Source organism: Aplosporella prunicola (genome assembly GCF_010093885.1).
Source record: "Aplosporella prunicola CBS 121167 unplaced genomic scaffold K452scaffold_102, whole genome shotgun sequence".
In the NCBI taxonomy this organism is placed as follows: domain Eukaryota; kingdom Fungi; phylum Ascomycota; class Dothideomycetes; order Botryosphaeriales; family Aplosporellaceae; genus Aplosporella; species Aplosporella prunicola.
The window spans coordinates 1-25,265 of NW_022983630.1; the positions used below are offsets into that span (position 1 = coordinate 1).

Genomic DNA, 25,265 nt, shown 5'->3' on the forward strand with positions numbered 1-25,265 from the left:
TCTTGTCTTGCCTTGTCTTGCCTGGCCTTGTTGTGAGGTGGGCTGGCTGGTGGGGTGAGGGCAGGTGGATGTGGTCTGGATATGGGTATGGGTATGGGTACGGCTATGGATGGGTGTGGTAGGGAAGGTAGAAAATGGAGTGAGTTTGTCTCGTTGAGTGGCTAGGTGTTTGCTTGTTTGCTTAAATACATTACTACGTTCGCTCTCCTACACTGGTGGCGTCAGGCCGTGCCAGGCCAGATGGTGTTTGCGCGAATGGATATATGATACAACGCACAGCTGGCGAGCGCGTGAGCTGGTAAGTTGCTTTGATTGATTGATGACAGATGGATGGTTGGTCGTATGAACGTTCGTTCAGTCTGTCTTGCTGTCTCTGCCGCGTAGACTTTCGAGGATTGAACTTAAGATGTATATGTGTGTGGATGGAATCCGTATGATCGAGCAAAATACACCCGCAACGCCGCCTTTTGCGCTTCCTGTCCTGCCCGCTCTTACCATCTATGCATGCATACAGCGGCCTTGGGCGTGTGGCCGAGCTCCCACTTTTTTCTTCTTTCCGCTTTCTAGCAACCAATTCCAACCCCACGCACTACCAGGCTTCTCAACAACAGCTTTTAAAAGCTTTGACGTCCTCACAGCCAGCCAGCCAGCCAACTAGCCCCTCTACTTCCTCCCGGCATTCCGCCTCGCCTTGCCCGGCCGCTTGGACGCGCCGCCCGTCTGGCCCTTCATCTTCTTGACCGAGAAGCCGCGCATGTCGGCGCTGCTCTGCGCGTCGGTGCTCTTGGCGAAGCGCTTCTTGCCGCCGAAGCCGTACTTGGCGTCCTTCTTTGCGCGCTTGGCGTTGGGGCCGCCGCCGTGGCGCTCGCGGCGCGCTTGCTTGTCGGCGCGCTCTGTCACGGCGGCATCTTCCAGCGCTACGTCGAACATGTCTTCTTCGTTTTCGTTGCCAATGTCGGCGCCTTGGCGCTCTGTTGGAGGTGTGTGTTAGCAAACATGCACTGTGTTGGAAGAAAAGAGGAGAAGAGGTTGGAGTTGGAGAGGTTGCTTTTAGCGGTTTGGGCGGAAAGGATAGGGAAACGTACTCCGCTTCAGCAGGTTGATCTTCTCCATGGTCTCGCGCTTCGCCTTGTCGCGCTCCTGCAGCTTCGCGACCTGCACCGCCTTGCCGAACTTCTTGAGGTCGCGCTGGCGACGCGCCTCGGCGGAGGCCTTTTTGCTGGCCGCCTCGTCGATCAGCTTCTGCTTGATCTTGCCCATGTGCTCGTCGCTCTTGACCATCTCGGCGAAGTAGTCGTTGGGCCGCGTGAAGGGGGCGCCCTCCTTCTTCAGCTGCGTCTGCGCCTCCTTGACCGCCGTCAGCGCCTGCTGGTAGAAGGCCAGCTCGCGGTTCAGGTCGTCGTTGGTGTCGGCAATCTCCGTCGGCTTGTCGCTCGTGATCGACATGTGTTCCGAGAAGGCCATCTTCGCCGTATTGTACGCGATGCGGTGCACGGCGGCCGTCATGGCGGCTGTGTTGTTGATCGTCAGCCGCTGGTGCGGGATGATGTCTTCCTTGTCCTCTGACGCGACGGATTCGAGATCTGATAGAGCAATGTCTTCGTCTTCCTCGGCTTCTTCGAGCTCCTCGTCGTCCGACTCGGACTCGCTGTCCGCAAGTCTCGACAGGTCGAGTTGTTGCTGGTAGTAGTGGTCAGCAAGGAATGTTTGGTGCATGGCGGGAACGCGCGGTGACGCACCTTGGAGTCTTCATCCTCCTTCTCGTCGTCTTCGTCGGATTCCTCGTCCTCGTCCTCGTCCGTGTTCCAGTCCTCGGTGTCGGGTTTCTTCTCCGCTACCACCTTCTTCTTGGTCGCCTTCACAGCCTTGTCCGTCTTCCGGCCTTCCTTGCCCTCCTGCGCGACACCGTTCAATGCGACGCCACCGACGTCCTCATCTCCACTCTCCTCTTCCTCGTTCTTCTGCTTCTTTTCCTTCTTGCGCTTCTCGGCCTTCTTCACCATGCGCTTCTGGTTCTCGAGCTTGTCGTCGACGCCCTTCTCGTTCTTCAGGGCATTGAGCAGCTTGCTTCCACCCTTCTTCACCATTTTGACGGCGCAACGGGTATATGTGCTGGTGGGTATTGGTGTCGTTGGTTGTCTTGGTCTCCGAAATTTTTGGAGATGCGATTCATTAGCTTGGCGGGCTAGACTCACCGCCCGCGCCCGTTGTCCGTGCGCTGCGCATCCCTGCCGCTTCCCGTGCATGGGGCTGACTCGCTGCTCGCTCTGCACATGAACTACGGATTACCTTTCCGTCACCACAACTACCTACCTCCTAAACAGCAGCTTCCCACCATCGCAATCCAGTCACACCTCCTCGATGTCTTGAAAACTACTAGTGACCCCCTATATACATCCACTCCTGCCGCCCAGCTTACTAAGTACTCCTACTTTTACACACCTTTCTGGGGCCGTCCCGCCTTCCAATCTGATTGCACCATATCATCACCATTGACACGCCGTGTGAACACGCTCACTAGTTCTGAGTCGCCTTACGGCACATAAAGCCATGGGACGAAGTGCGAGTGCCGAGGGCAAGAACACCAAATAAGCCTTAAGCATGAAACAAGCCCGTCTGAAGGTGCTCATGTTTACGATATTCGTGAAGGAATTGTCAGTGTTTAATTGTCTGAAATTAATTGTGCTTGTTGGTCCCTGATGGAGGCTCCCTTGACGTTGCGTATGTGGGTCCCGGTTTTGGTAAGATTTGAGGGGTGTGGTTGTGCTGTGTTTTGTCCTGAGCCAATTTGGGTGTTCATTGACATCGTATACAGGAAAGCTCTTTTGGGGATTGAAGTTGTAACTGTAACCCAATGAATGTCTCAATTAAAGAGGTGGTGGCGGAGGTATCTACGGAGAGCCATTCCCGTCGTGCTGATACTCGTCTCCAGAAGATTCTTCTACTTCAGAATATGGTGGTAGAGCAGCCATTGAAGAAGCGGCGGAATCTCTTGCGTGGCGTGGCTGAAGCGTCCTTCGAATAGGAAGGCCTTGGTCTTTACGTCCGTCTGCGTCGTCGTCTTCTTCTTCTTTGGTGCCAGCTACGGTGTTTTCAGCTTCCTCTTCACTCGATGTTGGCTGCTCCTCCAAGTCCTCCTCATCTGTTGTCTGTGGAACCTCCGTAGCACGTTCTCCTAATAGGAAATTTCCGTCGGCATCCATTGCGTCGACACCCGTTGCATCCAGAGCCTCAACCGCTTGTAGGAGCCTAGATGAACCACGTCGTGTCCGAGATGCGGCTCCCCTTGCGCGCTGCATCCTTTGATACGTTTCTTTGAACCTTTCTTCCGGCACAGTCGCTCCATAGCGCTCCCACTCAGATTTATAATCGACAAGATCCCGCCAATCACTCAATTCTCCGCCCACTTTACGGTCAATCGGTGGCCTTCTTGGTAGTTTGCCAGCAACCAGTGCGAGTGTTGATGGACGTGGCTGGCCAAGTATTTCCCATAGCTGTAGCTCCTCAAGTTGGCTTTGTTCCTGGTCACGTTGCTCGGCGTATTCTTCCTGGGTTATATCGCATGATTCATCATCTTCCATGTCGTCTTCAGCCCCGTCTGATTGAGAGATGGCATCACTGTCCGATTCCGCGTCTGCGGGGACCCCATTTCCGCCGTTTTGAGTTGTAGTGGATTTATGGGGTCTTCCTGGCTTTCCCTCGAGTTTGCGTTCCACTTCGTCGTAAGTGAGGGTCTTCAAGTCTTCGTCTTTCAACTGCGAAAGCTTTGAGTAAACCAAGACCCCTGACCGGCGAGGAGCTCTGATCCAGAATTCTCTTGCATTCTTGGGCATGTTGAGTATGTCCAGAGCTGTGATGACGTCTTGTTTGCGGACAGATGGCTCACTAGTCGGTTCATGATACGGTTTGTCCCTCGCACGAAGCCGAGAAGTAGCCTGATTTAAGCTCACATGAACAAGTCGTCTGGTGACGCTGACTGCTAGCTTGTGGAAATCAGCAAATGCACTGTGGAAAATGCCGAGTTCTTCGTCGTCCTCAGTAAGGGAACTCCAATTTTCATCTTTCCGCTGGCCACCCGCATTCATGAAGACGCGGTCAGAGAGGTTAAGCCAGGTTGAAAGATCCAGGAGATGAGCAGCAGGTACGGCATCTGCTGCTATATCAGACCCCTCTTTCACATCTTGTCGTTCATGCTCTTCCGAATTCTGACCAGCAAATTTCCTAGAGCCGACGGTGTTTTCTTCCTCTAGCGCACCGTTGTTGGCTAAAAATGAGTCGATCGAAGTGGCAATGCTCTCAGTAAGGAGCCATTGGTCGCCATACTTCTGTTTCTCCAGCTCAGAGTCCCAGTTGTGCTGATACATGGACAGTGTTTTCCCCGCAGACTCTAATTTTTTGCAACACTCTTCGCTGATCTCGGCTGCGGCTGGGATTTGATCTAAACTGATCCGCTCATGATGCACATCATGAAGCTGATTCTCCACGAAACCCTCCTTTAGAGTCAACAAAAAGCCCCGGATTTCGGGCTCTGCTTTGGTAGCCACGGCTATTGTGATTCTGGGGATGTCATTTTCCCCATATCTGCTCAAGGCGTTGAAGAACTTTTGCTTTTCAGTGATCGTCCAATCCGAGACGCCCTGCTGAGACGGCACAAGACGGTTACCCAAGTTACGCGTAGGCACGTCTTCTGTTAATTCGATAACCATGGAATTGTACAATTGTCGGTATCCATCATTGTACTCGTTCTTCAGTCGCGTTGTTTTCGTTGGTTGATCATAGTTCCTCCGTTTTCGTTTCTTGCTGGGCTGTTCAGGCTCGCGATCAATCACAGGTGGCTCTTTCACAGACTCTGGTTCAGAAGGGGTTTCTTGCGCTACCGGGACTTTATTGGAGGCTGCATCGCTGTAGACGCTTCCCTCGGTATCGCTCACCGCGCTCATATTCGGGTTGGAGGAAAGTGACGAATTTTGTGAAAGCGGCTACCCTTGGAATTGACTGGAAAACCCGACAGAGAGCATAAACCATAGATGTTGTTTGCTTGCGTGCATGGCAAGCTTCGAGTTCAATATCAAATTATCGGCGGAAAGATCCAAGCTCCGGAGAATTCTCGGGAAATTTACTATCGACCATAGGTGCCATCCATCCGCGACTCAACTTCAATTACGTTAGGAGCTCAGGTCTGTTGACGACTACACACATCAAGTTGCCGGCAGATGCTCCGAATAACTCGCCATGCATTGAGGTCCTTCGCGTACGGGTCGAGGCCCATCCAAAGACGAATACCCGTCCGCTATGCCTCCGTCGCAACGCAGAGCGTGGCGAGCGACGTTGATGTCGTCGCCGACGCCCCGCCTCCACCACCGATAACGAGCACAGGAATTCAACTGCGGGACTATCAAGAAGAGTGCATACAGAGCGTCTTGTCCTACCTTGACAAGGGGCACAAGAGGCTTGGGGTTTCGCTGGCAACGGGTAGCGGGAAGACCGTATGCTCGATTCAAGAAATAATACTCCGAATACGCACTAACAACATTCCCCCAGGTCATTTTCACGCAGCTCATAGAGCGAGTAACCCCACCGACCGAAGATGCGACCCAAACCCTCATTCTTGCTCATAGACGGGAGCTTGTCGAGCAGGCGGCGCGCCATTGCGAAAGAGCATACCCACATTTGACAGTGGACATTGAGATGGGCAACAGCCATGCTACGGGTGCGGCTGACATCACTGTTGCGTCGGTGCAAAGCATCATGTCCGGCGAACGTATAGAAAAGTTTGATCCGAACCGGTTTAAGCTTGTTCTCGTGGATGAAGCTCATCATATCGTCGCTCGCAAATACCTGGAATGTCTGGATTACTTCGGAATAAAGTCCAAAACCAACAACAACGCAGCTTTGGTGGGCGTATCTGCCACTCTTTCTAGATTTGATGGACGAAAGCTAGGTGTGGTCATTGATCACGTCGTGTACCACAAAGACTACGTGCAGATGATTGAAGACAGCTGGCTGTCGGATGTTATTTTCACTACAGTCGCCTCCAAGGTCGACCTCTCTGGCGTCAAGTTGGGCGCAAACGGAGATTACGCAACTGGTTCATTGTCGGAGGCCGTCAATACGGACGAATCGAACGAGATCACTGTACGGTCGTGGCTAGCCAAAGCTAAGGCAAGGAAATCGACTCTGGTATTCTGCGTTGACCTTGCCCACCTAACTAGCTTGGCAGCCACTTTCCGCAGACACGGCATCGATGCTAGGTATGTTACCGGAGATACTCCTAACAAAATCCGCAGTGAGCGGATCGACGCTTTCAAAAATTTCGAGTACCCTGTGCTCCTTAATTGTGGCGTCTTTACCGAGGGCACCGATATTCCAAACATCGACTGTGTCGTCCTTGGCCGACCGACCAGATCGCGCAACTTGCTCATACAAATGATTGGTCGAGGCATGCGTCTGTATCCAGGCAAGAAAGATTGTCATGTCATTGACATGGTTGCCACACTTGAGACGGGAATTGTCACTACTCCGACCCTTCTCGGTCTAGACCCCGATTCCATACTTGAGTCTGCTACCATGGACGACACCAAGAAGCTCAAGGAGCGGAAAGAGTTGGAGAAGCGACGCGAAGAAGTGCTGTCTCAGGTTGATCCGCAGTCATCGAGGCATCCCACTATCAAGAGCACCATCACGTTCACCGACTATGCCTCAATACACGATTTACTTGATGATGCATCGGCGGACCAGCATGTGCGTCGATTGAGCAACTTTGCCTGGGTTTGTTGTGGTGTGGATCGCTACATACTTGCTACCCAGGGTCAGGGATACTTGAAGATCGAGAGAGACGAAGAGTCTGAACGTTTCACGGTTAAGTACACTGCACTGTTACCCAAGTTCCTGCGGATGAAGAGCCCGTATATGGCGCCCCGGTCGATTGGAGATGCAGAAACACTAGAGCATGCGATCCGCAGCGCCGACACGTTCGCGTCGGAAACGTTCCCGCTACTGTTTATTGAGAAATGGCAGTCGTGGCGCAAGCGGCCGGCGTCTGAAGCACAGCTGGAGTTTCTGAACAAGCGACGCGACGCGAACCACCAGCTGACGCCCGACACATGCACGAAAGGGCGGGCGCAGGACATGATGACACGACTGAAGCACGGCGCAAAGGCGCGTTTCGAGAAGATACGGGTGCAGAACTCGAAGAAGGAGCGGGAGCGGCGGCAGATGGAGAAGATGAACGAGAAGCTCAATCCTGTAGTGGGCGTGGGCCCGCTCAACGAGCAGTAGATAGATAGTACTAGAAACGCGAAACGCGTGGCACCCCTGAAGCAAAGCAAAGCAAAGCGAAAGCAAAGCAAAGCAAACTGCGACGACGCGCCATCAAGGATCGAAGGCCCATGCTCGGAGATTGACTGGGACTGGGGGCTACATGGATGGATTGGGGGCGGCGGAAGGGCTGTGACAAAAAGTCGAGTCGTCGTCATTGGTGCGCCGTTTCTCTCGCTGTGCCTCGCGGGCTGGGCCAGCACGGGGCAAGCCAGACTTGCAGCTAGGCCCTCTCCGCCCATCGCAAATCGAGCCTGCGTGAGCCAGATGCGCCATAATTAATTCCCTTGCTCCCGAGACAGAGGCCGTCCCCTACCCTCAAGCCCCAAGCCGTCGCTCGTTGTCCCTCCAAAGCTTGGCTCCCGTGAAACGAAGCTTGCCATAGCCTCGCGCGCCCACTTCTCCCAGCGGACCCCAACTCTCGCTGTGCGCCCGTCCCCTCTTGGCTCCCCCGGACGATCATTTTTGCTTTGCACCACACCCGGCCGACGCCGCTGCGGCCCTGAGCAGCCCGTGTTTAAATGAGGAGACGGCCGTCTGGCTCGGCGACCGACGAGGAAGACGACGACCACCTGCCCACCCAGCCGTCGCGCGGCCCCGAGCATGGCGATAGGCGCTCCGGCGACCTGACCGGTGCTCCACGGACCTCGAAGGACGTCGGCGCGAAAGAGAGACGCAAGAACAATGAGCCTGCGGCAACTTCGTCTCTGACAACGTCGCACCTCTGGCTCTCCGATTCGCACACCGCAACTCTGTCCGAGAAAGACATGCGCTCCTCCAATATGCTGGCCAAGGACATCATGCCCGACGACGTCGTGGAGGGTTACCGTAGACGGAAGTCGAGATGGCGGAATCCGTGGTCGTTGTCCTTGCTGACGTTGGGCACTACGGTGCTTGCGGCCATGGCGCTCTTCGGCATCGTCCAGTCGTTCTTCACGCGCCAATTGGACCCCAAAGGCTGCTTGATGTCGCGCATGTGGGCGGCTTTTGTCCAGTACCACGACTTTGACACCGAACACACCCGATTCGCCAGTAAATACTCGCTATATTTGTACAGGGAGGGAGGCATCGATGAGGATACACGGGTAGGATGGTTTGTTTCTGATGCCTTGGTTAGGCTAACGCGCCGCAGGTCAAAGGCGTCCCCGTCCTGTTCATTCCCGGCAACGCTGGAAGCTACAAGCAGGTCCGCTCGCTGGCCGCCGAGGCTGCATACCACTATCACGACTTCATTCAAACCGACCCTGATGCGCTCGCTGGCGGAAAGAGAGCCCTGGACTTCTTCTCGGTCGACTTTAACGAGGACATCACGGCGTTTCACGGCCAGACGCTGCTCGACCAGGCCGAATACCTGAACGATGCAGTGGCCTACATTCTCTCTCTTTATCATAACCCGCACCGCTCGATAAGGAGCCCAGATCTGCCTGATCCGAGCTCTGTTATCATAGTCGGACATTCGATGGGCGGTATCGTTGCGCGCACGATGCTCACGATGCCAAATTACCAGGCCAACTCTATCAACACCATTATCACCTTGTCCGCACCGCACGCACGACCGCCCGTCTCGTTCGACTCCGACATCGTTTCCACATACAAGAACATCAACCAGTACTGGAGACACGCTTACTCGCAGAAATGGGCGAATGACAACCCTCTTTGGCACGTGACACTGATCTCAATTGCTGGAGGCGGGCTGGATACGGTTGTCCCGTCGGATTATGCGAGCATCTCCTCTTTGGTCCCAGAGACACATGGATTTACCGTCTTTACTGCCTCAATGCCGCATGTTTGGACTGGAATGGACCATTTGGCAATTACATGGTGTGACCAGCTCCGCAAGAGTGTCATACGTGCCGTGTATGATGTGGTAGATGTGTCTCGTCCAATGCAGACCGTTCCTCGGGCGGAGCGGATGCGCGCATTCAAAAAATGGTTTTTGACTGGATTGGAAGATGTCACCGAAAAGACACTGTCCCACACGGAACCGAAAACCCTGCTCACACTGGAAGACAACTCGAATTCGATCATCCCGCAAGGCGAGAAGCTGGTCTTGAAGTCATTTGGCCAATTGAAGAAACCCAGAGCGCATCTTATGCCAGTTCCTCCTCAAGGTGCGCCTGAAGGGAGAAAATTCACGCTTTTGACAGATCAAAAGGTTGATGCATCTGGCGAGAACGGCAAGCTTGAAGTGTTATTCTGCAGCGTGTTTCCTTTGCAGGCCGGGCACTCAGCGGCCATTTTTTCGATGGACATGGACCTTTCTGGCGACAGTTCCGGCTCCACGCGCCTCGCATGCAAGAACGCGGCAAGCGACGTAATCAGCCTTCCAGCTTCCACCAAGAACTCCCAATATGCGTTCGACGACGCCCAGCCATTTTCGTACCTTCAATACGATCTGGAAGACCTTGCGGACCATCAGTTCGTCGCTGTAGTCGACAAAGCGGTGGATCACTCAAAAGGATGGGTTATTGCGGAATTCAGCAGTCGTTCCCAGTCTATGATTCAGGCGGACGCTAGCCTCCGGCAATTGCTGAACCGTGGCCTTCACTTGAAACTTCCGGCAAAGCGGCCCATGGTGACCGAGGTCAAGGTACCGGCACTGCATTCGAGCTTGTTGGCGTACAAGCTTCGCATTGACAAAAAGTCCTGTGGTGACAACCAAGAGCTTTTTGCTCCGTTGCTGCGCCAATATATTCAGGAGATTTATGAGTCTAAATTTTACCCCAATGCCAAGGAGACGGACATCAATCTGCATGGCGTCGCGCCGTACATGCCTCCGCCTTTCAAACGGAACAGCCCATCGGATGCCATGAACGGCCTATCGCTACAGCTTTGGACGGATTCGACTTGCGAATCGAGCATGGATATCCATCTGGATGTCGATATATTCGGCAGCATGGGAAAGCTTTGGATGCGGTATCGCACTGTTTTTGCGACCTTCCCGTTGGTTGCAGTAGCATTGATCTTGAGGAAACAGTTCAAGGTGTACGATGAGACGGGTATGTGGAGTCGCCAGGATATATTCGAGCGTGTCGCTAACAAAGATTCAGGTATCTTTATGAGCTTCGCCGAAAGCACAAACCAGTGCTTGCAATCTTCTCTCCCCGTGCTTTTTGTTGCGCTGACCTTCTGCGGCTTATCTTTGGCAAACTCGAGCCAGGCGTCGTCGCACGGACCGTCGCATTGGTTCCCGTTCAGGTATAGCAATGCGACAGAGTCCATCTTCGACTACTCGAAGAACGACTTGCTACTAGGCTCGCAGGACCCCTTCTTCTGGTTCCTGGTGCCGCTGTTCGGTTTAATCTGTACCGGCATCGCCATCGCCATGAATTACGTCTGTCTTTGCATTATACACATCTTCGCGGCGGTATATGGCCGTGTGCGACCCATGGTCTGCCTTGGATGTAGCGACGGAAGGTAAGTCAAGACTTGCAGTGCACACACGGCATAAAGTTAACAGCTCTCCAGGCGCTCTCCCGCAGCATTCGCAGTGACATCAACAAGGCAGCGAGTCATTACGACTAGCGTGCTGCTCCTGATGATCTTGACTGTCATTCCATACCACTTTGCGTACATGGTGCTCTGCGTAGTGCAGATCGCCACGTGCACCCGCGCGCTCAGGTTTGCTCGCGAAACGGTAAAGCTGTCCGAAGATCTGCCGTGTATAGTACGCACCTTGTACTAACCTCATCACAGCGCTCCGAGGCCAACTACAATTTCTACAACTACACGCACACGATCTTGATCCTCATGATCTGGATCCTACCTATCAACATCCCCGTTCTAGTTGTGTGGATCAGGAACCTCGCTGTCCACTGGCTTACACCCTTTTCCTCACATCACAATATCCTCGCCATCATGCCCTTTATCCTCCTAGTAGAGACCCTCAGCACCGGAAGGATGGTTCCGCGTGTTACTACTAGGTATGTTGGCTCTCTTCTATCTTTCTTTCCGCGTCCGAACAATACAGCTAACCGCACCACTCGCAGTATCCGTTATTTTACCAACGTCCTCTTCTTTAGCCTCTCCGTCTACGCCGCCATCTATGGCGTCACCTACGCCTACCTGTTGCACCACCTCGCCAACATCCTGTGCGCCTGGCTTGTCGCCATCCACCTCTCGACGACGTCCTTCTCGGTCACAGGCCTCAGCCGCATCCTCGACCCCAACGGCGAGCTGGGCGGCCATGTCAAGAAACGGCCGTAAAGCAAGACGTGATCAACCAATGGATTGATTGATTGGTCACCAGAACGGCGATTTTCCGCTGCCACGAGTTTTCTTGATTCCCTCTTGCTGTTGCTGCTGTTATCGTCTACGCGTGCAACTTACTTATTTTCTCTGTCTTTTCTTTCCTGCTTTTTTCTTCTTCTGAGCCCTTCTCGCGTTTGAGAAAAAGAGAGAGTGAGAGAACAAAGACGCCAGCCACCGTGTTACTGCTGTCGTTAGTGTTGTTGTGGTTGTAGTTGTCTACACGGGGTGCTTTTTCCGTCTTTTCTGCTTTTTTGAAATAATTGTCTCCCCCGGCGTCCGATTGGCTGGGTCGAGGGTTGCCACCACAGCACTGCGTCTTTTTCTTTTTTTGGGAATCGTCGTCAACATCACTACCACTACTACTACCTATGCTTCCCCCATGATTTATCTATGATTGGGCACTCTCACACACATCACACATACCTTTTTCTCTTCCTCCGCTGCTTTACGGGGGATGGCCGCCGCGCACGTCTGGTGATGACGGTGTGGGCACGCATTAATGTCTGCTGCTACTGTGAATAGAGATACAATGTTTCTTGCTTACTTTTTGTGCAAACGTGTGCGGTTCTGTCTGCGTTGTTTTCCGCGAGTGTTGTTTTGTGGCGGATATGTTTGTTGGTGGATGTTTGTGCTTGTGCGTGTTGTAACTGCGTGAGCTGAGCTGATGTGTTTGTGAAAGATACCCCTGGGCGAGCGTGTCAGGCGCGTTTTGCAATGTTTTGTCCTGTTCTTTTGTGGCGTAGTTGCCTAGACCGGGAAATGTGATACTTCTGCTTCTAGAAATACATGGCAAGTCCCTGGCCGATTTGGCTTGTTGCACTGGTGTTTTTGCGTGCATGCGTACTCTTGTGGTGATTCGGGATGCAGTGTACATACTACTTGTAGATTAGAAGACAACAACATAGATACTGCATTACTTCCCATACAAGTATGACCCCGTAGATATACCGATATTCTCACGTTTTAAAGTTGATGGTTGTGGGTAAAAAGTTCAAAGCCTTTATGGCCGTGTGCGTGTAGGCTCTTAGAGAAGGATCTGACGTGTTGAATCGTTCATAATATTCAGTAAAGTTATGGACTAGGTCTACTGTTTAAATAAACTTTTCGTTCATCGGATTAATATGATCTTAACAAATGTACTCTCAATCAATTTATATATATTTATATTTATAGGCTTTTGTGTATGAGATTAATCGAGTAAAATACATCTCAAATATCGTTTTACAAACTCTTCTATTTCCTAGGACACAATTCATATAAACGGCCATTTAATGCGCCTTCTTATTTAGAATAATTATATTGGTATAGTACTACGATGGTCTTTTCTCATTGTTATATCCGCTATCTACGGGCCAATATATCTATTAGATTAAATATTAACTCGTTCCTTTCCTACCGGCTCTGCTTTCGAGAGAGTGTAAGAATGTTAATATCGTGGATGGGTTAAGATTCTGTACTCGGTCGATTCGGTATTTTTAAATGTCTAGTAGTTTATTGATGATTCCGGGCGTATTAATGTTTTATTAAGTCCATAGTAGATAGTTGCTCGTTTTATTTATGAGTGTATGGCCGTTTAACTGTAAACATCTCACGCAACTCTAGATTGAAGCACTGGTTCTCGCAGACAACTAAGGTGGGAATAAAGGGTCCACGAAGCTATTCCTATTCAGTGACAATCTTATGAAATGCGTGGTAGTAGTTGTTTATAGTATTGCAGATTTGAACTCTAACATCATCCAATCTTTACATGGTAGTAATGCATTAGTGGGGTACACGTCATACACTGCGGCTTCCCCTGACGCTCACAGGGTCGGAAGCGACGAGGTCTAATACCAGCCAGTTAAGTTGTTGCACGACAGCTTTATCCCCTCGCCACTCTCATTTATAAATTGCAAGGCAGTAACGCTGTCAAAGAGCACCATTTTTACTAGATAGAAACATATATATATTGCTATAGGTCAGGCAGCGTCCGATTTCTCGCGTCTACTCCACACAGACCTACTGTATATGCACGATAGCTAGAATACTTGTAGGTCAACCCCATCTACTTAAAGGCCACAGCTAATGTGTTTTTACAGTTGTTGAGTAAATCACACGATCCGGCCTTGCATCATCTAGATGTGGCCATATATTCGATCATTCTTTGTTGCAAACGAACCCAAACCTCCACCAGTAACTATCCAGGGCGTACGAATCCCTGCTGACAGTTCCCTGCACACCTACTACCTTTGACCACGACGGCCGACGGTGTTGAGGGTAATTTTGACTGTTTCCTCTTCCACGTTCCCGACCTGCGACCATACTGGAAAGTACCACAAGCCTGGTTATATCGAGATCTTAAGGCGCTGCGAATTAGAACACCTGGAGTGTTCATCTTGCAACGGAATCTACATGGTCTTCTATTCTCATGCAATGAATGATTTACCGGAAGACAAAAATGTCCCAAATGTCTTTGCGGGGGATGAAAGTATGTGGGGAGATGTATTTGTGGTTATGCAGGAGCCGTGGGAGCACGACGAGTATGGGTGGGCAGCGTATCGGGATATCCCGCGCGAGTTCCTTGCATTGGCTGCTATGACTAGAGGCTCGAGACCCACACCATTTTACCGCGGAAGATAGTTTTGAATGAATCAGGAGCACGTCTTACAGGAAATCGACAGGCGCTTGTTGATGTTCTTGTTGTGATAGTTCAGTTGGATTGCTCTAGGTCACAGATAACGTTGTAGTAGCGAGGCAGTCCGGTGACCTTGTCAACTTGCCGGATGAGGCTGGGTTTAGGTTTGGTTCGACTCGGTGTCAACGAATTTGTCTCCTTTATTTCAGTTATCTTTTTACCCTCTTCTTCCACTGCTGTTGACTCTTGAACGTTGCAGCCGATAACTAGATTTTATTGCGGCGAACAACAACTGGTTCAAATTGTCAATAGTACTCACCTAGCCGGGAGCTTTCAGAGGAATCTAGTTTGCTGCGAAGTCCATTCACATGCCATTTTCTCGTTGACTATCGACCCTTTGACTGCATCTGCTTAATTTTTTTTCTGGATCTTAGGTAGTGGACAAAGCCAATGTTTGAAAATATATTTTGCAAATATTGCTGTTGAAGTGACTGCAAAACGCGGTGAAAAATGATGAAGTGGCACACCATGTCGGGTATGCAAACAAGGCAAACAGACCAAGGAGACAACGCTTCGTCACACTCCGTCTCTTATCATCAGCAACTTCATTACTCATTAATCTTACCATCAGCATACGGGTGATAGCTAACCGTCAAATACCGAAAAAGGCTATCTGGACACGATAGAGGTGGGGTCTCCGCAGATCTACATGTCTATAGATAGACGACGGCCGGTTTTGGCGCTTGATACGGGTAGGATTGATACATCGGCCTGAAAGAATCCTTCGTTTTGAATCCCTTAAACCCCCGGCTCGGACAGTCGTTGGGTATGTCTCTCGGAAGAATGAAACATGTGTTTGGATGGCTCTTGTCAAGCTTCTTGTGTGCTAGGAGTATGTACAAGAAACTGGCTTGGTCGGACTCGAGAAAAATGCAACGCGCTAGGCGTGAACAATCCCGCCGGCTAGTTAGTAGAAAGGTGGCAAAGAAGCTAAAGCATTCGTCTGCAAGGCTGAAGGCAAACGGGGGCGCAGTGACCATACGTGGTCCCTAGGGAGTAGGCGTGAGCACGACTCACGGACGCGCAGGAGGTTCTAGAGAGGCAATTCAGCTCCCGAGAGACAGGCTCGACCCGCAAAGCACGATGAAATCCCCCCCATGCCCCCCTGATCATCGACAAGGACGGTGGTGGAGGTTGCGGGCGACGCCTGACTAGCGGCTTGGCACACGTGAGCGTCGTCAGTAGAAATCGTCGAGGATCAACTTGGCTGCTTGCAGTTTAGCTACCACGCTTCCAGCCAGCTCCTCTCGACAGCTCCAGCTTTGCAAGACCTGCAGCAGCCTGCGCACCCGTCCGACAGTGTTCTCAAAGCCCAGCCGTACGCGCTCCCCCGGCCCGACGTGGCTCTATTGCGCTAACACGTCAAAGATCGCCGCACTCGCACAAATCCTCAGTCAGGGACCGAGCACACTTCGTCACCTTCACCACCACCACCAATCGCGACTGCTACCGCCGCCATTCGTGCATATCCTGCTCCAACGCTCTCCATCACCCATGGCTCCCTCCACATTTGCATCTGCTGCTGCCGGCAGCAATTCAAACGCCAACACGACGCGTGCCGACACGGGCGGCGAATGGTCAGTACTATCTATTGTGGCGCGCCTCGGGCCCTCACCTATGCCCATTCTTCCTCAATCACCTAGCCCGTGAAACCGTCCGTTCGGTTCTGTGCTGACCCCCCTAGGTCTCGGCGCGCAAACGGCGCAACTCAAACTTTCCGTCGCCCTTCCCATGCCGCCAGCCTCTCCAACGCCGCCGCCGCCACCACCAGCGCATCGAGCCCCGGTGTCTATGTGCCTCCGCACCGGAACGGTGCCATCGCTTCCGAGACTCGATACCCCAGAGACCAGCTTCTCTCGCTTTTCCGGCAGCACACCGAAGACTCGGATGATGGGCTGGCGGATCTGTATGCGGGTAGCTGGGAGCCGAACTCTATGAACGGTGCCTCGGGGACTTCGTGGGGCAGGAGTCACGATCATGCTAAAGAAAATCAACCAGGCGCGGAGGTTTGCTGGGAGCGGGAGGGGCACATGCAGCCGGTCGGTCTGGTGGACCTAACTAATGAGGAGAAAGAGGTGAGTGCATATTTTGCAATCCGGAGAAATACGGGCTGGTTTTTGATGGCCAGCACAAACTGCATACGCTCTTTTGCGGGCTGCTAGTCTTATTTGCGCCACTTTATTAACGTAACTAACGATCGGACCAGCATTTTTTGTCCGTCAACTCCCCGTTGAAAATACCCAACCCAACGGCAAACAAGGACAATAATGCGAAGGACGGCATTACAGCGCGCAAGACTTCCGTGTCTCATTCTAATGGTCCGGGCACTTTTGGCGTATCATCTCCAACCACAAACCGCCCGGGCACACGCCGCCGCGACACTGGAGAGGCTTATCCTTTTCCGGCTACAGGCTCCCCCGCGTCCTCTAGATTTACCCAGGAATCTAACGCTGCTGTTCCCCCACCGGCTCTTCTCCGCCGGCGCACCGATTACAAGGAGCCAACTGCTAGTCCTGGACCTGGTCAAGAAGAACGCGACAAGGATAAGGCTGAGCCGTCGGCAAACCCGTTTGGAAGCCTGAAGCGTAGCGCGACAGGCCCATTTAGTGCTGGCATCTCCGGACCGTCTTCCCCGTGGAGTGCTGGCCCACAAAGTGCTGGTTTTTCTCCGATGGGCAGCTTTGGTAGTTTTGCGATTGGCGGGACTCCTGGACAAGCTTCTACCCCCACGGAGAAGAAGCCAGGACTTCCAGGCTTGAGAGGTGAAAGCCGCTTCAAGGGTTTGATGAGTAAAGAAAGTTCGGAAGACATGCAGAGAACCTTGAGGGAAAAAGCTTCTTTGAACAGCCTTGGAAGGGTCAACGAGACTGAACAGGGCAGACAAACTCCCTCGTGGATGGAAGCACGCGCCAACCGGCCCATGAGTAATGACACGGATCCGTATCTGGACGATGATAACATGCGCGCCGGCAGCGCCGCTCTTGGTGGTGGCCAGGACAGCAGTCCCCCTCGCCGCCAGATGACAGGATTTGGAACGCCCAACAGACAAGACTCTCGGGATGAATCCGGTTTCTCTGCGTTTGGAATGACTACGGACAACACCGGCCTCGGAAACTTCCTCCGTGATCCCTACGGGCACCATACCCCTCAGCATCATGGTAACGAGCCTATGAGTCCCACCGACACCAACCCGTATCAGAGCCCCGAGCATGAGAAACCGGAGCCTGATGATCTTGACACGGATGGCTCCGATATCCACAATGCCCACCTGCCGGGACTGGGTGGGTTCATGAGCGAAGCCACAGGAGCTTCTGGGATGCCCGCCTTCGGAGGTCTTGGAGGCTTGAGTCGGGTCTCCAATGCGTATGAGGGGGCTGCTAGTGACCGCAGCCAGACCTCCAGCGTTGGTGCGAACAGAGGCTTCCCTAGTCTTGGTGGACTCGCAGGTCTTCCTGGCCTTGGAGGACCATCTGCCTGGGCCTCGAACCAGCCGGCTGTTGGAACTCCCGGTCGCGAGCGCTTCGGTGCCCCCTTCCAGGAAGGTGGTTTCGGATCCGTGGGAGAGATGCAGTCACCCAGCCTTGCCGGTCTGGGCAGTAGTAACATCTTCGGTGGCGGTATTGGACCTGGCCTGAGCGGTACCGGCTCGATCGGCCGGGGCAGCAAGTTGGGCTCTCTCTTCCCTGCTGCTATGCAGGAGCAGATGCGTGCTAGTGAACAGAACAGATTCGCAAGCGAAGATGGATCCGTTGAAGGCTCCGACCGCCAGCATGGGACTTTTGGCAGAAATGCTTTTGGAGGCGCTGGTCCGCAGCGTGACACTGGCAGCCCATTCCGTGCCGGTCGCGGCGTTTTCGACGACCTTTTAGCCAACAATCAGCAAACCGGTTTCATGGAAGGCCTTGGCCCATTTGGCGCTGCGAGCTCCAGTGCTCTTCAGACGCCCACTCTGGCGGCCTCTCACCAGCAAAACCCTCTCGGTCAGCGCAATATACCGCAAGGCATACCGGGCCAAGGTCAGCCCGTTAGCAGCTCTGCTTCTAACCAACCACCTGCAGCACAACAGAGGACGATGGTCATGCCTGATCGTATGAGATGGATTTACCGCGATCCTCAGGGTAACACCCAGGGCCCATGGTCCGGACTTGAGATGCACGACTGGTACAAGGCGGGATTCTTCTCGCCTGAACTTCTGGTTAAGAAGTTCGAAGACCCAGAATACGAGCCCCTGGCTCAGCTCATTCGCCGCATTGGTAACTCCCGTGAGCCCTTCTTGGTGCCTCAAATCGGCATCCCTCATGGTCCCCCTAGCACACAGCCTGGGAATGCATGGGCCGGCGCAGGAATTCCTGCTGGCGTCCCTTCGTCTGGTGGTGCTCAGCCGCCGTTTGCAAGCAGCTTCCCTAGCTTTGGTACTACCTTGACTGCTGAGCAACAAAATGCGCTGGAGCGACGCAAACAAGAAGAGCAATACCTGATGGCCCGCCAGAAGGAGCATCTGGCTCAACAGCAGGTGCTCGTCAAGCAGATGCAGATGGGTGCGATCCACCCACAGCAGCTCCATCACCATTCGAGCGCCCACAGCTTGCACAGTCAACCAAGCTTTGGCAGCATTACTTCTCCGGGTGGCTACCAGCCATCTCCCGCGCAAGGCGCGATACCTGGTGGTCAAGCGGGTTTCTTTGACAATTCCTTTCGGTCCGGCCCGGCATCGGCTGGCCTACCGCCGATCGGTGCCGGGATGGAGATGCTAGGCAATATCAGGGAAGAGGAAATGCCGGGTATGCTCGAGCGTCTGAACCTTGGCCGCGGTGCCCAGATGCCCTTCGGCGCTGCCCCAGGAGCTTTCGGCGCTCAACATCAGGATTCGCACGCCCAGCAAGTGGCAGCTATGCTGAATGATCGTGCTCGTCTCCACCGCGAACAGGTTGAGCACGATGCTCGTGCGGCCCAGAACGAGTCCCAGGCCAACCAGGACTCTGCCAACAGACTGCAGCAGTTTAACGACCTTCGTTCTCCGCAAGAGAGCGAGGATGCTGGCGCTCAAGCTTCTACCGAAGGTGGTGACGCCAAGCCGACCTCCCAACAGGAGGAACACCAGCAGACCTTTGAGGAAGAAAAGCATGAGGAGGTTTCCGCTGAATCGGAGGCGGGTGCGCCTGTTCCTCAGCCCGAGACCCCTGCCACTAAACCATCTGAGCCTCTTTCTTTGACCGAGCAGGTCAAAGCTGCCTCTGCGAAGCAAACTCCTGCCCCTCAATCACCTTGGGCCAAGGTCGATACCACTATGCCGATGCCTTTCCCTCCTCCGCAGTCGGGCTCTCCCCTTCCTGCTCCGGCCGCCCAGAGGAAGCAGAACCTTGCTGATGCCTTGAACGCCGAATCTCGCTCGCGCTCGCAGACTCCTTCCGTTGAGACGCCCAGTGCTTCTATTGCCCCGTGGGCGAAGGAGACTACCGAAGCCCCCAAGGGGCCTTCGCTCAAGGAGATCCAGGAAGCCGAGGCCAAGAAGGCTGCCGAGGCCGAGGCTGCTGCCGCTGCTGCCCGTCGCGAAGCTTTCGAGAAGGAGATGATCGCCCAAGCCCAGGCTTCTCAGCCTGCTCCCGGGCTACCGTCCACTTCTACCTGGGCTAGCGGGGCTTCCCCGGTGAACACGCCTTCCACCCCATCTGCATGGGCGAAGCCTGCCACTGTCAAAACTCCCGGCACCCCCGGAACCAAGAAGACGCTTCAGCAAATCCAGAAGGAGGAAGAAGCTCGCAAGCAGCGCGCCGCGGCTGCTGCCGCCGCCAGTGCGGCCACCGCCAATGCTGCCGCTCTTTCCCAAGCTATGGCTGCTGGTAAACGCTATGCTGATCTCGCCAGCAAGCAAGCTGCTCCTGCGAACGCCGGCTCTGCCCCTGGTGGCGCTTGGACTACCGTTGGCGCCAGCGGCAAGGTGAAGGCCCCGGCTGTCGTCATTCCCACTGGCCCTGCAGCCACCAGAAGTGTTAGCTCCAGTACGACTCCTGTTACCGCCAAGGCCAAGACCGTTGCTCCCGCGCGTGCCGGTACCGCTTCAACTCCTGCGCTTAATGCTCAGGAAGAGTTCAAGAAGTGGGCCACCAACGAGCTCAGGACTGATCTCAACAAGGGTATCAATGGTAAGACTCAACATGTTTATGCATTTAAATTCTATACGCTAACATAACAACAGCCGAGGAAGTTTGCAGTATTTTGCTCGCCTGCCCACTCGAGCTCGAAGTTGTCACCGAAGCCGTGCACGGTGTTTCCCAGACAATTGACTCGCGTCACTTTGCTGAGGAGTTCATCCGCCGCAAGAAGCTCGCCGATAAGGGCATCGTTGATACGTCGGGCACTTCTAGCCCCGGCCCAATGAACGGCTCTGGTGGCTGGAACGAGGTGGCCAAGAAGGGCGGAGCTGCTGCCCAGACTAGCACGCAGGCGCAGAAGGAGGACGTTGCATTCAAGGTCGTTGCTGCCAAGAAGAAGGGTGGTCGGAAATAGGTGTAGGCGTGCGAGTGAGAGCTAGGCATGCCGATGGAGCGGATGTCCGCGGGGCGTTGTGGCCGTCCAGAGCAGTGTTTCTTTCTCTGCTTTTCCACTGTTTTGCCGCGGCCATGACTTCTGTGCGATGAGGTTTCCGCGTCGTTCGTAGCTTGCAGAATGCGATACTTTGAATGAATTGATACCTACCTATGTATGTCACGAGGTTCAACCCGGTATAGTCACGTGCCGAGGTGAGGGCAGCATGGCTCGTGCTTTGCGTCATTGGAGCCCTTGGGCAGTCGCAACCCGGACCTCTCTTCGACTGTCTCTCCCTTGGATAAGAGCACTAATCTCACGAAAGCCTTTGCTGATCAAAACATTCGCTGCGCCTTCACATTGAAGCTGCAAATCTCCCGGGTCGTCGTCTTATTTCTGCACCTAGCCACCTGACGCGTTTGGTCACGCGTCCTGGGGGCTGCTCTCAAGATCTCATACTTTTGTACGCTTCGCTCTTCTCAGATCTCGGATGAAAACTCTCCGGAGCAACTCGATATGGCAGGCCTTTCAGACCTTCCCCTAGAACTAGTTCTATGGGTCTTTTCCTATGTCGACGACATTGCCGATCTGCTGAACCTCTCACTCGTCTGCAAGGCAGTCAACATACACGTGGAACCTTTAGTCTATCGCTACTACACGAACTCAGACCGCGACTTCACTGAAAGCGGCTCGCGCTCCATGCGCGCCTTCTTCAGAACTTTAGCTATCCGTCCAGAACTGGCTTTGCATGTTAAGTCTGTCGATTTTTATCCATGGCACATCAAGCGGGACTTCAAGGAGCCAGAATGGGACTACAAACCTAAGCGCATGCCGGACCAGGTGTTCGAAACGTATGTGAACGCAGCCAAGAAAGCGCAGATAATGGATGCAGCGCAGGATTGCTACAGCTTGCGCCCCATGCGACAGCTCAATCCCTGGGAGTCGTTTTGGTTTGATGATTCAGACGACGACTCCGACGGCCATCGACGCCGATCTCATCCCACTCGGTCTACCCCTAGTGTCGGCGATCCGCACGACATTGCTTTAGCAAGGTGCCTACGACAAGGCATCCAAGAAGCCGAAGTGATCGTTCTCTTATCACAACTGTCCCGACTCGAAGAGATGAACCTGCGAGGCTGGCCGGGTGGATCCTTGTCCATGCAAAAGTTATTTTCGCGGACTCCACATGGCTTTTCTGCGCTTAAGAAGCTTCGTGTAAGCGGCATAGATGGAGAGCTCGAGTTTCTTCTTGCTGAATTAGCACCCGTACTTCGTCTGCCTTCCATGCGGACACTGGAAGCATATTGTGCCACAGATCAGGACGACGACGGGCGGCGCAAGATTCTTGCCTTCGAGCCAGGTTCGCTGTCCTTGACGAATATATTTCTCGAATTTTGTGCATTCAGTCAGCACTCTATAGCGAATCTCCTAAAGGGTTGCAAGGCCCTCGAAAAGTTTACCTACATTACGGGAGGACCGTCTATCGGCCCCTACCAGTTTACTGCACCAGAACTGAGAGAAGCCTTGCTCTGCCAGAAGGGAACACTCAAATATTTTTACTTGGATCTGTCGATGGAATGGAGTTATCTGGATGATTACGGAATCATTGGATCACTTACTGAGTTCGAGAAGCTGGAGGAACTGACCATGGATTATGGAGCTCTACGTGCTCATATGTCTATCCTTGATGTCTGGACAGGCGGTGATGAAGGACACACGATGCACGCCCATCTAGACCAATCACTGGGAGAACAACTACCGCGTTCTTTGCAGCGGCTCAACATCATCGCCACCTCGCACATAATCGTCCCAATTCTCTTAGAGTTCCTAGAACATGCGACTGAACGGAATCCTATGCTGACGAGACTCAACATCGACCCTATGGATAAAGATTACGGGCTGGATGACCCTGACGAGTACCAGGAGATGCTGTACCGTTTCAAAAAGGCCGGCATCACATTCACGGAAACCCTAGAAAGCGAACGCCAACCTCGATCGAGAATGAACAGCTGGGTCAGCGAGGGATATCCGAACAACCTAGTGCGCTGGAACACTCGAAAGCGGAGATACGAGCGCTACGAGGCAAGCAAGCGCCATCTGTATATTGCTGCGCTGGGAAACACGGTTGCTGGACGGCTTTACCAGAACCATCGGCCGGCACGGAGGGAGTCGACGCTGCGTACTGCGCGGATACTGAGGCCGAACCGGCGGTGAAGGGGATGCAGTGGCGGTGGCGGTGCGTTAATGTGAGGCCTTCTGGATTGGTCGTGGCTATGGTTTGGCGCTGCTAGATTACTGGTTGGGGGTTTTCAGGGAAATGGCAGTTGTATAGTCTATGTATTGTACATTTCTGGCGTCACGGGGCGTACAAGGCGTTTATAATGCCAGTCAGCTTACTCCACACGGCGTTTCGAATCGAACTTTTGCACATGCGTTTGTAGCGGTCGCGGAATAGTTTGGCATTTGAAATTTCGAAGCAAGTGTCTAAATGGGGTAATGACTACGCGGTACGCGGTACGCGGTGGTGTTCGAGGCCCAACTTGAAATCAATAGCTGGAAAACAAATCCATGAGCACCAGCTAGCATAGCGAGGCGGATTTTGGCTGTGGAACCTGCTCCCAACAATATACGTTAAGAGTAGGTAGGGCGGCCAACTCTCTTGTCTTCAGGTGGGGTCGATGAATAATGATTTTGGTTTATGGTTTCTTTGGTGGGATTTGCGGTACCCTATCGTAGTTGCGGGGCTTTGTTCTAAATATCTAATATCCCTATTTCATATTCCAAGTCCATAAGTATGAGCGCTACTAATATGTCTCCCTTTGAATTTATAGCTGCCAACGAGACAACTGCCTGGCAGATATTTAGGTATCACTAGCTATCTCAATATAACACGTACTCAATAAAGAAGTTACCTAAACAGTCAATCAACCAACCAACCAACCAGCCAATCATCAATCAGCCAAGCCCCAGATGCGAGCGTGACAAGCCGCACACGCGTGTGACCCGGAGCGCAAGCGAAGCGCGGCTCGAATTGGTAGCGGGGGAGGACGGAAGAGCGGCTCCCTCGCAGCCCAACCGGGGCAAGGCAGACACGCGGGCGGGTTTCAGCTGGGAAAATGACCGCCGCCTCGTGTGCGTGGTCGTAAGCACCTAGGTAGCAGCACCCGTGGTAGGGGCGGTCTGCCCTTGCGATAGTGACAGACATAGCCCCCAAGCCCCCAAGGCCCCAGACCCCTTGTCGCGTATATAAAGCAAGGCTTTGGGCGCTCTTTGTGTCGCGCGGCTGCGAATCTCACGCTGCCTTTTTCCTCCGTCCTTTATCTACCTACCCCTCCTTCCTTCCTTCCTCGCCGCATTCCTAGGTACTTATCGGTGCTTGGACTACCCTACCTACACACCTACTTCTTGCGCGCCGAGGCTTGATACTCTACCACTCTCACTCTCACTCTCACCATGGCTAGTAACGACTATTATGGCGGCGGCGGCCACCCGCAAGGCCAGGGCTACGGCTACGACCAGCAGGGCCAGTACGGCCAGCAGGGCCAGTATGGACAGCAGGACCAATACGGGCAGCAGCACCAGTACGGCCAGGGCCAGTACGGCCAGCACGACCAGTATGGGCAGCAGCCGCAGTACCAGCCGCACCAGTACGGCCAAGAGCAGGCGCACAGTGGCTACGGCGCCGATGCTCACGCACAGGTACGTATACCTATAGCCAAAAGCGAGGTTATCGGGAGAAGGAAGCTGACACGTATGGAACGGCGCAGACCGGCTACTCGCCTGCCCCGGGCTACGGCAACACGGTCGCGCCGTACAACTCCGAGCAGGGCGTCGGGTACCCGACGTACCAGCCGCCGCAGGACCACAGCGGCGCGGAGCGGTACGCGGGGTATAATGCGCCGGCGGACGCGTCGCAGGGCCAGTACCAGCAGCACGGCGGCGGGTACGGGTACGGTGGCGCGGACGCAGTAGCGCCCGGCGGCGCAGCAGAGGGCGAGCGCGGCCTCGGCTCCACGCTGATTGGCAGCGCGGGCGGCGCGTTCCTGGGGCACAAGATGGGCGGCGGTGCGCTAGGGACGATTGGGGGGCTGGTGGCGGGGGCGATTGGCGCGAATATGCTGGACGACAAGCATGACAAGTGAGATTGCCTTTTTGTGTCTGGATGGAGTAGGTTATGGATGCTGACGATTATGTCCAGGGACAAGAAAAAGAAGAAGAAGAAGCACCACAAGCACCACGGCAGCGGTGAGTATGGATCGTCGCATCATGGCAGCAGCTACGACGGCTCGAGCACGTATCTGGGGAGCTCGGCGGCCATGGGCGGCTTGTATGCTGGGAGTAGCCATGGCGGGCACCATCACCACCATAAGCACAAGCACCATTCTAGGTCGAGGAGCAGGGGTGGGAAGAGCAGCAGCTCTTCTTCTAGCGACTCGGACTAGAGCTAAAGTAGATTGACGACTGATGATGGCATTGCTTTTTTTTTTCTTTTTTTTTT

General features: G+C 53.7%; 7 protein-coding genes across 7 annotated transcripts; 5 read left to right on the top strand and 2 right to left on the bottom strand.

The window, feature by feature from the left end:
* Positions 1-663: 663 nt before the first annotated feature.
* Positions 664-2,087, bottom strand: K452DRAFT_313922 (uncharacterized protein; the record flags this gene model as incomplete). The annotated part of the gene is made up of 3 exons (XM_033543707.1): positions 664-971; positions 1,086-1,680; positions 1,740-2,087. 3 exons carry the CDS (start codon positions 2,085-2,087, stop codon positions 664-666), a joined length of 1,251 nt encoding a protein of 416 aa, XP_033391235.1.
* A 415-nt stretch (positions 2,088-2,502) lies between these two features.
* K452DRAFT_293158 (uncharacterized protein) lies at positions 2,503-4,373 on the bottom strand. The gene has a single exon (XM_033541510.1). The coding sequence runs from the start codon at positions 4,362-4,364 to the stop codon at positions 2,892-2,894; it is 1,473 nt and encodes a 490-aa protein (XP_033391236.1). The 5' UTR covers positions 4,365-4,373; the 3' UTR covers positions 2,503-2,891.
* An 840-nt stretch (positions 4,374-5,213) lies between these two features.
* K452DRAFT_239243 (uncharacterized protein) lies at positions 5,214-7,278 on the top strand (the record flags this gene model as incomplete). The annotated part of the gene is made up of 2 exons (XM_033537710.1): positions 5,214-5,486; positions 5,542-7,278. The coding sequence occupies 2 exons, from the start codon at positions 5,214-5,216 to the stop codon at positions 7,276-7,278; spliced, it is 2,010 nt and encodes a 669-aa protein (XP_033391237.1).
* Positions 7,279-8,117: 839 nt separating this feature from the next.
* K452DRAFT_239236 (uncharacterized protein) lies at positions 8,118-11,523 on the top strand (the record flags this gene model as incomplete). The annotated part of the gene is made up of 6 exons (XM_033537709.1): positions 8,118-8,402; positions 8,450-10,316; positions 10,368-10,734; positions 10,786-10,954; positions 11,014-11,240; positions 11,307-11,523. 6 exons carry the CDS (start codon positions 8,118-8,120, stop codon positions 11,521-11,523), a joined length of 3,132 nt encoding a protein of 1,043 aa, XP_033391238.1.
* Positions 11,524-15,478: 3,955 nt separating this feature from the next.
* K452DRAFT_323015 (uncharacterized protein) lies at positions 15,479-20,940 on the top strand. Its single transcript, XM_033544586.1, has 5 exons — positions 15,479-15,560; positions 15,611-15,819; positions 15,927-16,317; positions 16,449-20,385; positions 20,439-20,940. Exons 2-5 carry the CDS (start codon positions 15,737-15,739, stop codon positions 20,747-20,749), a joined length of 4,722 nt encoding a protein of 1,573 aa, XP_033391239.1. The 5' UTR covers positions 15,479-15,560; positions 15,611-15,736; the 3' UTR covers positions 20,750-20,940.
* Positions 20,941-21,071: 131 nt separating this feature from the next.
* Positions 21,072-23,171, top strand: K452DRAFT_293161 (uncharacterized protein). The gene has a single exon (XM_033541511.1). It carries the CDS (start codon positions 21,284-21,286, stop codon positions 22,979-22,981), a length of 1,698 nt encoding a protein of 565 aa, XP_033391240.1. The 5' UTR covers positions 21,072-21,283; the 3' UTR covers positions 22,982-23,171.
* Positions 23,172-24,220: 1,049 nt separating this feature from the next.
* On the top strand, positions 24,221-24,909 carry K452DRAFT_313928 (uncharacterized protein; the record flags this gene model as incomplete). Its single annotated transcript, XM_033543708.1, has 2 exons — positions 24,221-24,466; positions 24,490-24,909. The coding sequence occupies 2 exons, from the start codon at positions 24,221-24,223 to the stop codon at positions 24,907-24,909; spliced, it is 666 nt and encodes a 221-aa protein (XP_033391241.1).
* Positions 24,910-25,265: the final 356 nt, after the last annotated feature.